The following is an 18985-nucleotide window of genomic DNA, read 5'->3' on the forward strand; positions in this document are numbered from 1 at the left end:
CTTAGAAATCCTGTGTTTCTCATTTAGAATCTGTAACGAAATTGACTGGGATAAAACAGGAGGTAGGAGTTACCAGAAGTTATTTCTGTATACATGAGGATTTTTCAGATTGTATTTTTAAGCAGAAGGAATGTTTTTGAGTAAGTGAATAAATATGATGTTAAAATTTTTACAGTTTTAGGACATATTAAATTAGGGAGCGTGTATTTGTATTTATTAACTTTGCATTGTGTAGGTATTACTAATAAAAAACCAAAATGATAAATAAATCCCTGGATGAGGTTTCTGTCTTTGGGAACATTAATATCTAATTAAGTAAATGGAATTTGCAAACATGAAAGAAGGAAACAATGCTGCATATTACATAAAAGCTAAAATGAGTTAAAAATTAAGGAATTGAGGGTTTATAATTAATTTTTACCTTCAAAATAATCAAAGTTTCACTCAGTAAATATTCAATAAATACTAAGAGGCCACTGTGTGAAAGAATTGGATACTTGTGTTTGGATTAGCATAGAGAAGTAAGAAGGTAATTGCAGTTGAAATAAAATTGACTGAATAATCTATAGTAGTGCCTATGTGTGAAGATTAAATGAAGTAATCCAAACAAAGTATTAGAATAACACCTAGTGCATAGTCTGGTAAAAACTAATAGTATATTTATATGTTTGTCTGGATATTCTTTGATGGGAGTTACACGCATTTACTAAGTGCTTTCTAACTTAACTCTTAGAATTTTATGGGGCATAACTATTGTTCTTATCCCCATTATACAAAAGAGAAAAACTGAAGTGTAGAGTGGTTAAATATATTGCCCAGACATCTAGGAATTTGAAGAATAACTATCATGAGATTAGATTGTATCATTAGAAAGGCTATAAATACTGGGTTGTTTAAATATGATAATAGTTGAAAGCTATTAAATACAGATATTTGGTGTTGTTTTCATTGATCATTTATATTATTGCTTCTCTAGGAGTATAATTCTAACCTCCGTACTTACGCTGAAGAGCCATCCATTGATACATTGAAGATAGAATATAGTTTATTTGTCCGTTCTGGTAGTTCTTTCTGAAGATAGCCTCTTCCGGTATACTAGTGCTTAGTTTGTTTCCCTCATATAACTTGTGTGACTCATCTAGAGGAATTTTTATGTTGTAAATACCAGGCCTTCTACTCCCAATTGCTAAGCATAAAAACAAGTCTAATTAGTTGAAAGCTGGGTTGTACATAACAGAGTATATTCTGTGGAAAGAATTTTCGTGTAAACGTAGTATGATCCTGGAGTCTTCCTTATTAAGTTTAGTAACTTCAGAAAAATCCAGATGGAAAATAACATTAGCAAAATTATTATGTTCAGGAATAATTGTGCAATTAATATCCTGCTGGTCAAGACTTGCTTCTCAGTTACCTGTTTGAACAATTAAAGGATATGGGAAGACCTCTCTCCACAATCATTCCAAAAATAATTAAGACAGTTTGCTGAAAATATTAATGAATTATTTTGTGTAGTAGAATTGTATTCAGCAATAATGAGCTTTAAATTAGTAGCAGCTGATAATGCAGATTGGTGTTATTTTGAAGTCTTCGGGTCTTTATTCTTACCAAGACCTTGTCACTTAGCACTTGTCTGGAAATCCTTTATATTTCACTAACTTTCATATTTCCTACAGTATGTACTTGAAACTTTTAATCTGCCTTACCCTCATGACCTCATCCTAAATTTCTACCCATGATTGTTAGCAGAAGAGAACAGTTATTTCTCAGAGAAACTACAGAACCCTCAGAACTCTCTCAATTTCTGTTTGCCTGTACAAGGTAGGGCAAAAGTAGGTTTACAGTGAGTATGGGAAAGTTTATTCTTTCGCAGTTTATTCTTGTATTTATTAATTATTGTATTATTTTCCATATGAACTACTGTAAATCGACTTGTGCCCCACCCTTTGTCTAACTTACCTGCATTTAGATCCATCTTAAGAGCCCCCCTACAGTGTTAGGAAAAGAGATTTAGCCTTTGATCTCTATCTTGGTTCCTTCTTTCCTCTAGTATATCTCACAAATATTTCAAATGCTTAACACCAGATTCCTCATCATTTCCCCTCTTCTTAATTTTTTTTTAGATTTTATTTATTTGTTATTTAGAGGGAAAGGGGGGAAGAAAGAGGAGAAAAACATCAGTTGGTTGCCTCTCACATACCCTCCAACCCGGGACCTGGCCCTCAACCCAGGCATGTGCCCTGCCTGAGGATTGAACTGGAGACACTTTTGTTCACAGGCAGGCGCTTAATTCACTGAGCCACACCAGCCAGGACTGTACTTTTTTAAAATTGTCTGTGTATGTGAAATACACCATGAGCTAGAAAACTAGGAATTATCCTATACCTGCTGCTACCTTTCTGCTGCTTTTGGCTTTCCCCAATCCAGTCAGATGCCACCTGTTTGTTGTCCAGCCACAGTCCTTGTCAGCTTTCATTTCTGTAGTTCTAACTCACTCACTGCTCACTTTATAGCAACAACTCAGTTATGTGGTTACTGCTTTTGGCCCATTTGCAAGGTCATACAACTAATAAATGTCAGTAGTTTTCAAATAATTTACACATTAATTTAAAGTTTTGACATAATTATTTTACCAAAAGAATAATAATGAAGGGAACTGTAGATATTACTAGATACACTATTTATAATGATAAAAATAATATGACTTGGCTATTAATATAGATGAGTGGAACAGGAAGCTAAGAACATAGCCATATATGAAGATGTATAATGGCCCTGGCTGGCATAGCTCAGTGGATTGAGCATGGACTTTGAACCAAAGTGTCCCAGGTTCGATTCCCAGCCAGGGTACATGCCTGGGTTGCAGGCCATAACCCCCAGCAACCGCACATTGACGTTTCTCTCTCTCTCTATCTCCCTCCCTTCCCTCTCTAAAAATAAATAAATAAAATATTTAAAAAAATAAAAATAAAATAAAAATAAAAATATTAAAAAAAAGATGTATAATAATGATAACATTTTGCATTGGTGATGAGGAGCTGGGTTGCTCAGAACCCTGGGATATGAAACCTAGAGAGGGTTTTAAATTGTATTTTCTTGTTTAGTTCAGTATTATTTATCATTTTAGATAAATAATAGTTGTCATTATTGTCTATTTTTATTGAATATACCCCTACTGTAAAAGAATTTGTATAATGAATTCTAATAACATACACTTATACATTGGAAGCATTAAAAAATATGTTAATACAAATTGTGTTGAAAGTAGGCAGATGGTATGTTGATTGCTTTTACTGAACTGAGTTTTGAGGAATTCTTTATAAAATTGACAGGGAAAAACAATCATTGAATGGATCCTTTTTAGTTATTACAGTTATTAATAAATTTATCATTTGTAAACTTGTTAAATTTTTGATATAGTAAAGACCTGAGTTGTAATAGAAATTTTAGTGGTAGGAAACTAATACCTTATGATTTCCAAATCAAGTTTATTTGCATATTTTACATACTTATCACCCTAAAGCCTAGCCTTTCAAAAGCAGTATATTGTGTCTCTCATTTGTTCAAGAAATTATATGATTAGCTGTTTTCTTTGTTTTTAAAAGACTTTAAGTCCCAACTTCTTCTTAGCCTCAGTGTCCTTTGTGGTCTAGTCTCTCCATTGCATGCCCTCTAGTATTTACTTCAGCAAACATTTATTGAATATGGACTGTAGAGGCCATGTTTTGTAGTAAAAGTATGTTACACTGTGGTAATATTGCTGTGGTAATGTGCAGTCTGCTGACTCAAGCAAGGTCTTAAAGCTATAAAAACATAGTTTAGTGGATTTCAAACTTTTTTTTTGGACTGATAAAAGAGTACTCAAATACCATGAATAATTTTACTATTAGTGACATCCTACAAAATGTTGAGTATTTTTTAAAAATATATAATTACTAACAACCAAACTATTATATTCCCTGGATTTACAGGGTAGTTGCCTTATGATTCAGCAATTACACTTCTGGGAATATATCAGAAAAAACCTGAAACACTAATTCAAAAGAATATACCGTATTTTTCGGACTGTAAGATGCATTTCCCCCGCTCCCAAATTTGGGAGGAATAATGGTTGTTAATGCTGCTGTTGAATTCTGTTTACATTTACATTGATGAAATATTATGTTATTTATGTTATTAAATATTTTACCACATTTTTTGCTTCAAAATTTTTTTCATGTTTTCTTCCTCTAAAACCTAGGCGTGTCTTATGGTCCAAAACAATATGGTATGCACCCCTATATTCATTGCAGTGTTATTTACAATAGCCAAGATTTGGAAGCCATCCACGTCGCCATCACTAGAAGAGGGGATAAAGAAGCTGTAGTACATTTACACAATGGAATGCTACTCAGCTGTAAAACTGAAGGAAATCTTTTGCAACAGCATGGCTGGACCTACAGGGCATGCTAAGTGAAATAAGGCAGTCAGAGAAAGACAGATGCCATATGATTTTACTTATATGTGGAATCTAGTAAACAACATAAAAGTAGAAGTGGACAGGTAACAGTCTGACAACTGTGAGGGGAGAGGGGTGGAAGGGCTTGGTGAAAAAGGTAAAGGGATTAAGCAGTACAAATTCGTAGTTGCAGAATAGCCACAGAGATGGGGATTGCAACATGGAGAATCTGGTCAATAATGTTGAGATAACAAGGTATGGGGCCAGGCTGGTGCTTGGGGCAGTTGGGGGACTACTCTGCAGAGTGCATGGTTTTCTGAACAATTAACTGTATATCTGAAACTGATGTGGAATGGTATTCAATGTAAATTCTGGTTGAAAAAAATTTCAGTTTGCTAAATGGGTTTCATGACTGATGAATAGGTTATACCAGGCATTTGGAAAATTGCATTTAGAGTTTTGTGGTTCGACTGCTTAGCTACCTTTTTTTTTTAGAGTGTAATATGATGAATTTGACAAATGTGCACAACTTGGGAAGCCACCATGAGAATTGGGATGTAGAACATTTCCATCACTCCTTCTTCCCCTTCCAGGCAACCCACCTCACACCGAGCTCCTGAGAACCACTGATCTGCTTTCTGTCACTATGATTTCACTTCCTTTAGAATTTTATGTAAGTGGACTCCGACTGTAGATAGTCTTCATTTTCTGGAGTTTTCTTACAGCATAACACTTTTGAGATTATTTTGTTTCTGAGTAGTATTTCACTACATGGCTGTACATACTAGGGTTTGTTAATCTGTTCACCAGCTGATGGACATTTGGACTATTTCTAGGTTGGGGCTATTATGGGAAAAGTGGATTTTTTTAAACAAGTTTTCTGTGTACATGTTTTCATTTCTCTTGTTAATAAGTAGGAGTAAAATTGCTGGGTCATATGGTAAGAAACTGCCAAACTTTTTCCCCCTCAAATATGTTATTTATTTTTATTTTTAGAGAGAAAAGGGAGGGAGAAAGATGAAGAAATACATCGATGTGTGAGAAACATCGATCAGTTGCCTCCCACACACCTCCAACTGGGGACCTGGCCCACAACCCAGGCATGTGCCATGGCAGGGTGTTGAATGGGTGACCTTTTGGTTCGCAGGCCTGTGCTCACTCCACTGAGTCACACCACCAGGGCAGCCAAACTGTTTTTCCTACATGGCTGTACCATTTTTAGTTCCCAACAGCAATATAGGAGATACTCAGTCCTGTCAAATCCTCACTGTTATTTGGTATTCCAGTGTGTGTATACTGATAGCTCATTATGATTTTAATGTGTATTCCCTAATTAATGATATTGGGCCTCTTCTTGTGTTATTTGGCCATCCCTGAATTTTCTTCAGTGGATTGTCTTCAAATTTTTGCTTATTTTTAATGATGCACTGAAATTTATCCTGGTATATATGGTATCTGGAATAAATTCAGTGTCACTTTTAATACAGCTATTCAGTTCTCCCAAATTACATATTAAAAAGTCCATCTTTTTCCCTGGTGTGAGTTTCCACTTTTATTGTAAACTCAGTTTGTCTAATTATTTGAATCTATTTCTAATTTTTTTCATATATTTTATTGATTATGCTATTCCAGTTGTCCCATTTTCCCCCTTCACTCTTCTTCACCCTGCACCCCGCTCCCACCCACATTCCCCCCCTTGAGGTCATGTCCATGTGTCATAGTTACAAGTTCTTCTACATTTCCTATGCTATTCTTACCCTCCCCTGTCTATTTTCTACCTACCATCCATGCTGCTTATTCTCTGTACCTTTTCCACCTCTCTCCTCCTCCCACTCCCCTCTTGCTAACCCTCCATGTGATCTCCATTTCTGTGGTTCTGTTCCTGTTCTAGTTGTTTGCTTGGTTTGTTTTTGTTTTTTATTTTAGGTGTGGTTGTTAATAATTGTGAGTTTGTGGTAATTTTACTGTACATCTTTTTTATCTTATTTTTCTTAAATAAGCCTCTTTAACATTTCACAAAATAAGGGCTTGGTGATGATGAGCTCCTTTAACTTGACCTTATCTGGGAAGCACTTTATCTGCCCTTCCATTCTAAATGAGAGCTTTGCTGGATAGAACAATCTTGGATGTAGGTCCTTGCCTTACATGACTTGGAATACTTCTTTCTAGCCCCTTCTTGCCTGTAAGGTCTCTTTTGAGAAATCAGCTGACAGTGTATGGGAACCCCTTTGTAGGTTACTGTCTCTTTATCTTTTCTTGCTGCTTCTAGGATTCTCTCCTTCATTTTTATCTTCGCTAATGTAATTATGATGTGCCTTGGTGTGTTCCTCCTTGGGTCCAACTTCTTTGGGACTCCCTGAGCTTACTGGACTTCCTGGAAGTCTATTTCCTTTGCCAGAATGGGGAAATTCACCTTTATTATTTGTTCTAATAAGTTTTCCACTTGTTGCTCTTCCTCTTCCCCTTCTGGTACCACTATAATTCAGATGTTGGAATGTTTAAAGATGTCCTGGAGATTCCTAAGCCTCTCCTCATTTTTTTGAATTCTTGTTTCTTCATTCTTTTCTGAATGGATGTTTCTTTCTTCCTTCTGGTCCACTCCACTGATTTGAGTCCCAGTTTCCTTCCCATCACTATTGGTTCCCTGTACATTTTCTTTTTCACTTAGTGTAGCCTTCATTTTTTCATCTAATTTGTGACCAAATTCAACCAATTCTGTGAGCATCCTAATCACCAGTGTTTTGAACTGTGCATCTTATAGATTGGCTGTCTCTTTGTTGCTGAGTTGTATTTGTTCTGGAGCTTTGATCTGTTCTTTAATTTGGGCCATTTTTTTTTCTATTGATGTGCCTGTCTTGTAGTGAGGGACAGAGCCTTAGGTGTTCACCAGGGTGGGGCAACCCAGTAGCTGTGTTGTGACACTGTTTGTGGGGGAGGGGTCTGAGAGGGAACAATGGTGCTTACTTTGCTCTCCGCCGGATTTCAGTCACTTCCCCCACTTCCCACAAGCAAATTGGGCCCTTCTGGTGGTGATTCCTGGGTGCATGGTTTGTAGGCCTCCGCCAGCCACTGCTTTGCCATGACCCTTCTCTACCTGGCTGCCTGTCTCCACCCCTCCTACTGGTCTGGATGAATGTGTGTACTTGAACTCCTTGGTTGTCGGACTTCCATACAGTTCAATTTTCTGTCAGTACTGGTTGTTTTTGTTTCTAAATTGTTGTTGTCCTTATTTTGTTTGTGTGAGGAGGCACAGTGTTGTCTACCTACGCCTCCATCTTGGGCGGAAGTCTCTATTTCTCATTTTTTTATCCTGTTCCTATGAATTACAGTTTTTTGAGTCCTGGCTAATAGGACTTCAAAGATATCCTAATCTCCTATTTATTTGGTGAGTTTGTCAGACCTGTATCAGTAATCTGAATAATATTTTTAGAACATGTTATAACTTCTCTTTTTTCAACATTAGTTATTAGCAGTGAAAATCATACATTCTTTTTGTTGTTGTTCAGGGGTTTTATTTGTTAAAATATTAGCACTCTAAATTGCAATTTGGGGAAGAGCAGAACTTGATGAAAGTAGTAATGCTTATTTTTATCTATGTTTAGAAATACTAATTTAGAAAATCTGACTGTATATTTGTTTCAGATACATGTTAACCCAGCTCTCATGCAGTTTTCTCCCTAATCCATGTAAGAGGAGAGAATAACTTTCACGTTTTCATTTAGAAATGAGAGCTGGGAAGAGAGATAGGGAATTCAGTCCCACGTACTTCATAGAAGTATAACATAAAATCACTATCTTTTCATTTATTCCCTTTAGATATAAAAAGCTTATAATTTATAGAAAGAAACTTAAAAAATATTTAGGTTTCTCTTTGGTTCTCTTTTTTCTAGTTCTTTTTAACATCTATTTATTTTTAGAGGGTGGGAGAAAGAGAGGGAGCGAAACATCAGTGTGAGAGAGAAACATTGAGATCAGTTGACTCTTGCTTATGGTCTTACCAGGAGCCGAACCCACAACCCAGGCATGTGCCCTGAGCAGTGACAACCCTTTGCTTCGCAAGAAGACACCCACACAAGTGGACCACACTCATCAGGGCAGCTAGTACTTATTTAAAAAGAACTCCCTCTCCCCTAAGGATACCGGTCAGCCTTATGTTTAGAGAATTATTAATCTTTGCAAGGAACTGAAGTAGAAAATGTCTTTGTTCACCTTTGTCCATTAACTCCCTTCTTTTTTACTTTCATTCCTTTTTTTTAAATTTCTCACCATTTTTACTAAGTTATTTAGGTATATTTATTCCAATTATATAAGATAGCCTAAAGAATTTTAGGATGCTTGTTACTATCAGAACTCTGCTGGCTGCTAGAAGAACTTTGGAGGGAAGTTGTGAGTCATCAGGTAATCCCTATTCTGAAAGTGGCCTGGAATGTGAGATGCACTCTCCATAGAGATAGTATGTATGATGAATAGGTTCCCAGGTCTGTGTGCAATGTCATGGAAAAGAACATTCAGAATTTTAACCTAGGGTGCCACAGTCCATCTCCCTGATTTGTCTCATCTTGGTAACTCATTCACTCATTTATCAAACATTGAGTGAGCAGCTTCTGTCTTTTAAGGCGCTAGTAAGGGAATTTACATTTATCGAGAGTGAGGGGAGGAAAGGTTAGTGTTGAAGGGCTGGATCTCAGAAATGAAAACAAAGATAAACAACATCCCAGTGCTCAGGAAGTTCATGAAAAGTGCGGCTACTAGCCTCAACTTTTACTTTTTATCTGTACTAGTCTATGATTTCAGAATTTGAGCATTATGCTACTGACATTGGATCCTCCAGTCAGGGAGTTTTGCAATCCAGGTACTGGAGAAAGAAGGGTGATTGCTTTTGTAGAGTAGAAGACTAGAAGATGAGGCCTCTTTATTCTTTACAGGTCTGTTCTCTTGGTTCTCAGCCCCCGTGGTATGTTAAATAGTTGACTTTTATTTTAGTACTGTATACTGAAGAATTTCTTTACTTAATTTCCCTTGCTGTTCTAGGACCCCTATAATAGTTTTCGTTGATGGTTTTATGCATTTTAATGTTCTGTAATAACTATTTTTCTCAAAGTAATTCTTCTGAATGTCTTAGATATTTGTGCATTCAGATGAATCATCCTACTTTCCAAATAAATTCCCTTAGTATTTTGAGTGATATTTTAATTCAGTTTATACATTGGTTTACAGATTTTTGACACCTTCACAATATTAAGTTTTTCTCAATTTAAGAAGAGTTTTTAATTTGTATACCTCAGTAAAGTTTTATAGTGTATTTTAGATTTTTATGGTTACTTTCAAAATTACATAATCTAATTGGCTATTGATTTTACTTTTGGAGCTATTTTTGTTTACTTATTAAAAAACCATCTCAAGAAACTTAATAATTCTAAAATATTTTTAGGTTATATTCTTAACAGAATTGTGTCATCTGAAGTGATGGAGTTTTGCCTTTTTCTGATGCTGAAATCTCTTATTTTTCTTACCTAGTTGTATCAGATAGTCCTTCCAACTATCTGATGTTAACAACTGTGGTGATAGCGGACATTAATACCTTAACTCTGATTCTGCTTTTAAATTTTGTCGTTATTTTACCATTAAACATGGTCCTCTGTTGGCTTGAGAATGTTTTTTAAAAGTCGTGAGAGAGTTTCTTTTTCTAATCAGGACTAATTTTTTTAAACTGTCAATAGCTTTTACTAAGTTTCTTGTTCTGATTCTGTTTTCCCCTGAGGAATACACTGTTTGACTAGCCTCTCCACTTTTGATCTCGTCTCTGTTCATCTGTACTGTGAATTGCTGTATACAAGTTCTTTTTTCAAAATCAGTTTGATCATGTTTTACTTATATTCCAGGGAATTATTTCACCTTCCATGTTACATAGTGAAAGGTTCAGACTTCTCGGGCTATTTATGTTATTTATTTTTCTTTGTGATCACAGCATATGCCTTTCCAGCCTTCACCTTTGTCAAGAACTGTGACAGCTCTGAAATCTTATCCTGCTTGCAGGCTTATATGTGAGCCTACCATAGTTTATGGGTCCTGGTAGAAGACACTAGTCCACTGGGTCAGAGTCAAGGACAGGTTATCACTCATAGCGATTGTAGAAGCCTCAGTATCAACATTTTCCTTGTGCCAGTTATCCAAGCCCCAGTGCCCACAGGGTTGCATGACTAGGGCCAGGTGACACCAGTCGCACAGTTTCATTACAGGAGAGGACCCTGAACATTCTCTGGAATCTCAGCCTGCTTGTTTCTTTAATTCACCTCTTCCAGTCTCTTCCACAGTTTTGTCCCCACATCATCCTAATTTGCAACTCCATCTTAACTTCCATATCCCCCCTTGTGGATCTTGTGTCTTTGAAGGTACTGCTTATGTACTAAGTTCCTCCTATTCCAGACACGCCAGTGATTATTCTTGGTTTGCACAGTGGCCTCAGTCTTTTTTTCTCTTTGGATAATTTGTAAGATCTCTTATTTTTCCTGCTGTTCTGTACTTTGGTCTGTGTCTTAGTGTTTGCAGAGTGCCTGCAGGGATGTTATTTATTTTTTGTTTCTGACAGAACCTTTTAGGGCAGTACATTGGTTAGTGTGTGTTCAGTTGTAGGAACAGATAACCCACTTTAATGAATAGAGTTTGTTTCTGATTATGGGTTGTTGTTTTTTTTAACATGTAAAAAGTCTGGAGATAGATATGTTGATTCAATTTTTTAGCGACACTCTGTCCTGTAAGTTCTTCCATGTGCTGTTCCTACCATGTGAAATTCTCTTTTTATACAATATGTTTGCAGCTCCCAATTACACCCTACCTTTAAATTATAAGCTCTTTCACAGATTCTTTGTGTAGAACATTTACTCTGTAGGTTTAAAAAACAAAACAAAACTCTTCTTGTATGTACTCACCGGTACTCATAAGCTAGAAATGGCCTTTCTCATTAAGTTTTATATGTATGTCTTATCTTTCCTGTATACTCTAAATTCTATATCCATGGTGTATATTTTGTTACCCTCTGTAAAATGCCTTGTTTAAGGTAGACACAGTTTGTTTACTTGTTGAATGGATGAGTGAATCCTACCTTTAAGCAAACCTTGAGAAAAGATGTTGGCAGGGGTGTGAATGTGGAGGTTTGGGTTTTAAGAAAGTAATTTAATTTACAGGCATTAAATACATATCTTGCTGAAAGGAACACCTTTATTATGTAAATCAGTTTCTGAGTGTACAAACATTTCTTTTATTACTATCAAGTGTATCTTCACATATCATCAAAGTGTTCTTTCTGTTAATACTATGTAAAATAAAATGGAAACTGTCTTTCTCTTTCAGTGCCTAGATGAATATGAAGATGATGAAGCGGGCCAGAAAGAGAGAAAACGAGAAGATGCAGTTACACAACAGAATACAATGCAGAATGAAGCTGTCAACTTGTTAGATCCAGGCAGTTCCTATCTGCTGCAAGTGAGTATTTAAAGTAATAAATAGGATGTCACTAGCTAGTTTAACAATAATTTGTAAGTTACTGTTATTTCTAGTTTCATTTTGGTTGCATCAGTTCCACTGAAATATTTTCAGTGGATTTAACCAATTTTCTTTATATACAAATATTCAAATACTTTTGACTTAAGCAGTCTTTGGTCTTTATTTCATAATCAATGAATATTTGCTGATTGACTGACTAATAAGCAGGTATAAACACTATCAGTGGTAAAAACAACCAAGAATGGCAGTTATCTAAAAGTAAGAATTAGTAAGTTTGAGTGTACAGGCCTTTTCTAGTTCCATATTTGTTTTAGAATTGCATAGCAAATAAAGACTCAAACAGCAAATTTCTATAAAGTCAAATGTCTAAAGATAACAAAATCATGAATTGCTAGAAACATCTATATTTCTGCATAATCATAACATTCAACTCAGTTTTAAATTAGCTGTTATTTTTAATTATGGCACAGAAAATGGGGAGTTGATTGTATTGGGATGCTTCAGTATAAAGTAAATCACTTTGCAAAATAATTTAATATAAACTAATTTGTGAATGATTTTGACATAATCTAATCTTAAATTAATTTGATGACATTTTGAGATCTTAAGTTACTGTGTTGTCTTTTCAGAGGTCCAGTTTTGACTTTTTAAATTTTATTAAGATACCACTTTAAAAGGAGTTTCCGACACAAATTCCCTATTTTACTGATAAAAAATGAAATATAACATGTCTGTTACTTTGCAAGGTAATTATAAATAGGCATTTAGCAGAGAGAGAGGCAAAATATTTTGAAGTGGTTTGGAATTCGGATCCAAAACTTTTCTCCTCTGCTCTTTGGGTCAGATATGTTGATACGAAGAATCGTAGAATGATACAGGTCTGTTTCTCTGTACCCAAATTGCCACTACTGGGACACGTAGTACCTATTATAAACACATGGTGTGAGCTAACAAGCAGTGTTTCAGCATCTGTGTAACTGTTCATAATCTAAAATATCTCTGTATCTTTGTCTAACAAAAATGAAATTAAATCTAGACCTATTCCACCTGGAGATTATTATTCTAAGTGAAATAAGCCAGTCAGAGAAAGACAAGTACCATATGATCTCACTTATATGTGAATCTAATGAACAAAATAAATAAACAAAATAGAAACAGACTCAAAGATACAGAAAACAAACTGGCAACAGTCAGAGGGGAGGGGAGATGGTTAGATGGGTGGAAACTGCGAAGGGCTTAAGCAAAAAAACCCAAACAAACAAAGAAACTGAGACACAGACAACAGTATGGTGATTGCCAAAGGGGTGTGGGGGAGGTAGAAGAGGGAGGGTAAAGAGGGGATAAATAATGAAGGAAAGAGATAACTTTGGAAGTGAACACACAATACACAGATGATGTATTATAGAATTATGCACTTGAAATCTATATCATTTTATTACCCAATATAATCCCAATGGATTCAATTGAAAAAAGGGTGTAAAAGAACAAAAAAGGCATTTTTTCCATGAGCCCTGGTGCATGTATGGAAAATACATGAACAGTGCTTAATTTCTCTTGATTATTTTTTCTTTTTCTCAAAGACCTTTACTCCCACTCTCCCCCTTTTTTGGAATGGAGTAGTGATGGCAAAATACATTAAACATGAGGATGAAAATCCTAATCTGCAAAGAAAAATAAGAAAAAAAAAACTGGGCCTATTCCCGGTGATGAAGATATTAGCTTAATTTATTGGGGATAGAGACAATGTAGCATCTTAAAACCTGGTTTCAATTCTTGATCATGCCACTTACTCTAACATACTCAGTAACTCCAGGCAGCGACTTTTAGAAATAGAGTTGATTTCTTTCTATGATAAAAAGCCCTTTCCCAGTCAAAGCTGGGGTGACTTGTGTTAGAACACATAGTTATTCCCAAATAAGTACCCAGATATGGAACAGTCTCAGCTAATTGGAGCTTTCTGAGGAGCTTTCTGCCTCAAACAGTTTATCTTTTCTCCTGTAATTTTTCTAATTTCTTTCCAGGCCCACTCTATTTGTTTCATTTTGCTTTGCTTCATTAGCAGTTAGGATATGACTCATTTTTTTACCTTGGTTCCAAGTGTGCGTTTTGCCAAGCTCTGTGCCTAGTATGAAAACGGAGCTGTCTTGCATGGGTGTCCGATTGCCACATTCAAGAGGAGTGGGAATAGGTACTCCTCTGTCTATGTAGTTGACCTCTCTCTGAGTTACTGCCTAAACTTACATATTCCACTACTTACGTAGGATAGATAGTTACTTGCATCTCTAACTTCAAAAAACAAAAACCAGAAAATTTTAGCATCATTGGTTGATTTAAGGCTTTTAAAAAAAATTGTTGTTCTGTTACAGTTGTCCCAATTTTCCTGTTGCTCTCTTCTGCCCCCCGCCAACCCTCCACAGTCAGTCCCCACACTGTTGTCCATGTCCATGACTATGGATATGTGCCTGTTTGTTGATTAGACCCTTACCCTTCTTTTCCCCTTATCCCCAACTCCCTCCCCTCTGGTCGCTGTCAGTCTGTTTCTTGTCTCATTTATTTGTTTTGTTCATTAGGCTCCACTTATAGATGAGATCATATGGTATTTGTTTTTCACCACCTGGCTCATTTCACTTAGCAGAATGCTCTCCAGTTCCAACTGGAGAGCACCATCGAATGCTGTCCACCATGGATGGACAGCATTTTCCATCCATGCTGTCTCAAAATATAGGAGCTCCTTCTTTCTTTCTGCTGCATACAATTCCATTGTGTAAATGTACCACAGGTTTTTGATCGACTCATTTACTGATGGGCACTTAGGTTGCTTCTAGCACTTGCTATTGTAAATTGTGCTGCTATGAACATAGGGGTGCATAAGTTCTTTTGAATTGGCATTTCAAGGCTCTTAGGGCACAATCCCAGCAGTGGAATTGCTGGATTAAAAGGCAGTTCCATTTTTATTTTTTTGAGGAAATTCCATACTGTTTTCCATAGTGGCTGCTCCAGTCTGCATTTCTACCAACAGTGTTTTAGGGTTCCCTTTTCTCCACATCCTCTCCAATACTTGTTGTTTGTTGATTTGTTTATGATGGCCATTCTAACCAGTGTGAGGTAGTATCTCATTGTGGTTTTAATTTGCATCTCTCTAATGGCTAGTGATGTTGAGCATTTTTCATATGTCTCTGGACCCTCTGTATGCCCTCCTTGAGAACTGTCTGTACAGGTCCTTTGCCCATTTTTTAATTGGATTGTTTGTTTTCCTGGTGTGGCATGGTGTGAGCTCTTTATATATTTTGGAGATCAAACTCTTATCAGAGGTACCATTAGCAAATATATTTTCCCATACAGTTGGTTCCCTTTTCATTTTGATGATGTTTTCTTTAGCTTTGCAGGAGGTTTTAAATTTGGTATAGTCCCATTTTAGTCTTTCCTTTATTTCCCTTGCCTTAGAGGATATACTGGCAAAATATTGCTGTGTGAAAAGGACAGAGAGGCTGTTTCTTAGCATTATCTATGAGTCCAAACCATTTAGTGTAACAAATCTCAAACATGAAAAATAAAATAGGAATATGAATTTAACATAACACTATGTTTCTGGAAAGGTTAGAGTATTTTAAGATTATATTTGATAATTTTCAGATAATGTGGAATAGTGGTAATAAAAATAATTTAGAAAGCTTTCTTAGAGTTTTAGCTGTGATTTATACAAATACTTAATCATGTTTTCTTCTAGATAATCATGCCAGTTTTTAAAGTAATGTATTCTTTAATTAAGTAATACATAATCAATGGAAAATTTGAAAAACAATTAAAATGTAAAGAAAGGGGAAATTAATTAGTTTCAACTATTTCTTTACTCTATTTTTATGAACTATTAAATTTTAAACTTTTTCTGTACTCTATATTTTAATGACTATTAAATTTTAAGCTTTATGTTTATTTAAAAAAGTAACAGTCACAGTTAAAAAGTGGAAAAAATATAAAAGGGTACATGATAAAAACTCTACTGTAGCTACCTGGTTATCTTCCCTAGAGGCAACTAGTGCTTTCTTTTCTTGTATAGCCTTCCAGAGGTATCTCTATACCTATACATATTTCTGATTTTAAGCACACTATTTTGCATCTTGCTCTTTTTCACTTAATATTGTATAGTGACCTCCATAATAGTACACAAAGGCCTTTACTCTTTTTTGCCAGTGAGCCACGTTCTTTTTTATAAATGCACCATAATATTCTAACATCTGTTGATGGTCATACAATCTTTTACTCTTACAAATAATATGGTAGTGAAAAACTTTAAATACATTATTTTGCATATAATTATGTGAGTCAGTAGAATAAAATTCAAGTGCTGAAATTTCTGGGTGAAAAGGAATGTACATTTATAATTTTGGTATTTCCAGAATGTTCTTTGTAGGTGTTGCAGCATGAACTTTGTTTTCAGGTTATTCAAAACTCTTTTTGTATTATTTTCAGTGGCATAGAATTTTCTTTTTTAATTTATTTTTTAAAGATTTTATTATTTACTTTTAGAGAAAGAGGAGGGGAGAGAGTAAGAGAGGAAGAGAAACACGAATGTGTGGTTGCCTCTTGTGCACCCCCTGTAGGGGACCTGACCTGCAGCCCCAGGCATGTGCCTTTGACTGGGAATCAAACCAGTGACACTTTGATTTGCAGGCTGGTGCTCAACCTACTGAACCATGCCAGGCAGGGCAAGTTTTCTTTTTTAATGTGAATAATAGTTTACACAAATTTTCAGTTAATGGAAATTCTCAGTGGTTAAGGTTTTTTACTATTATAAATAATACTGGAATTAACATCCATATAGATTAAATATTTTGTGCTTGAATCATTTTCTTTGGCCAGGTTTCCAGAGATGAACTTACTGAGCCAAAAAACAAAGCATTATAAGGTTTAAAAAATTTCTGATACATATCGCTTAAATGGCTTATGAAAAAAGTTTGTCAGTTTTCTATAATCAATGTCATTTTGTGAGAGAGCATTTGTGAGTTTTATATTCCTTCTCTAAAACAATCTCAAGTTTACTGAAAAGTTGCAAGCACTACACAGAGAACTTTTCCCCCTAGAATTTTGAGAATAAGTTGCTAACCTGTTGCCCTGTTACCCCCATACTTTACTGTGTGTTTTCTACAAACAAGATCTCCTGCATAGCCACAACACAGTTCTTAAAAATAGGAAATTAAAACTGATACATTCTTACCATTTAATATTCAGACCTGATTCAAGTTCTGCCAGTTTTCCCAATCATGTCATAAATTATAACAAAGGATCTAATTCAAGATCATGTGTTGCATTTAGTTGCCATATCTCTTTAGTTTCTTTACATGTGAAACAGCTACATAGTCTTCCCTTAACTTTCTTAATCTTAACGCTTTCAAAGATTACAGGTCAGTTATTTTGTGATATGTTCTTCTGTTTGGATTATCTAAGGTTTACTTGTAATTAGACTCAGATTATATTTGTCACTAATGTCAAAATTAATGTTGTGTTCTTCTAATTGCTTGTCCTATCAGGTGACACTTGATTTAATTTGTCCCATTGCTGCTGCTGCTGATTGCCTTGGTCATGTGATTAAGCTGATATTTACTAGCCTCTACTTCCTCTTCTTAATACGTATTTTGTGAAACTAAAAATGGATCTGCCTTATCCTGGCTGGTATGGCTCATTTGGTTGGATTGTTGTCCCGTAACCAAAAGGTTGCTGGTTCAGTTCTCAGTCAGGGCACATGCCTGTGTCGCAGTCCCATCCCTGGTGGAGTACATTCAACCCCTGATTCGGGTATGTCTGGGAGGCAAATGATCCATGTTTCTCTTCCCATCAGTGTTTCTCTTTCCCCCTTCCTCTCTCTAAAAGCAATGAAAAAATATCTTCTGGTTAGGACTAAAAAAAAAAGTATCTTCCTTATGACCTAGTTATTCTAACACTTCTGGGGATTTATCCAAAGCAACCCAAAACACTGATTAGAGATAATATATGTATCCATTTGTTCACTGCAGCATTATTTACAGTAGTTAAGATAATGGAAGTAACCCCAGTACCCATCAATAGAATATTGGATAAAAAAGTGGTGGTACACACACATGAGTACAAATGGATATTGCTTGGTCATGAAAAAGGGTGAGATTTTGTTTTTTAACCATTTGCCACAGCATGGATGGACCTACAGGGTATGATGTTCAGTGAAATAAACAGAGAAATGCCATATGATTTAACTAAAGAACAAAGTAAAACAAAATTGAAACAGACTCATAGACACAGAGAATGAACTGTTGGTTGCCAGAGTTGAGAGGGGTTGGAGGACTGGGTGAAAAAGGTGAAGGTATTTTTAAAAAAGTACAAATTGGTAGTTAGAAAAGAGACAATGGAGATGTAGGAAAAACATAGGGAATGTGGTCAGTAATACTGTGATAACTATGTACGGTGCCAGTTGGGGCACTAGAACTATCAGGGGGAATACCATGTAAAGTATATGATCATCTGACCACTAAGCTGTACACCTGAAACAATACAAAATAAAATTGAAAGGAAAAAAACAGATAAGTATTTTTTTAACCATGTAGATATTTAATCCTCATCAGATTATCTTTTCATTTATCTAGTATAGATCTATTAATACCCAGTTATCTATTATATATCTATATATTAATATCTATATATCTATCAATATGTATATATATTAATATCTATATATCTTTATCAAGTCACCATTACCTGGTTTGTGTGATGGGTTATACCCTGTTACCATCTGTATTAGTTTTTTATTGCTGCTATAACAAATTACCACAAGCTAGGTGTCTTAAACAACATAAATTTATCATCTTACAGTTCTGTAAGTTGGAAGTCCTACGTGGGCCTCATTGGGCTAAAATCAGGGACTGAAACAGAGGCTAAAATCAGGGCTGAATTTCTTTTTGGAGGCTAGGGGAGAATCAGTGTCCTTTCCAGCTTTCAGTGGCTACACATATTTGCCAAATTGTTTCCTTCCTTCTCCATGGCCAGCAATTGTGAGTTGAGTCCTTTTAACATCATTCT

General features: G+C 35.6%; 1 protein-coding gene across 1 annotated transcript in view; it reads left to right on the plus strand.

The window, feature by feature from the left end:
• The window catches only part of PAWR (pro-apoptotic WT1 regulator), a 115376-nt gene that overhangs the window by 60897 nt on the left and 35494 nt on the right, over nt 1-18985 (plus strand). The window contains exon 3 of the mRNA XM_028532312.2: nt 11786-11917. Within this exon, the coding sequence (XP_028388113.1) occupies nt 11786-11917 (132 nt within the window). The remainder of the gene's footprint in view (nt 1-11785; nt 11918-18985) is intronic.

This window comes from Phyllostomus discolor, chromosome 2 (genome assembly GCF_004126475.2).
Source record: "Phyllostomus discolor isolate MPI-MPIP mPhyDis1 chromosome 2, mPhyDis1.pri.v3, whole genome shotgun sequence".
NCBI classification, from domain to species: Eukaryota; Metazoa; Chordata; class Mammalia; order Chiroptera; family Phyllostomidae; genus Phyllostomus; species Phyllostomus discolor.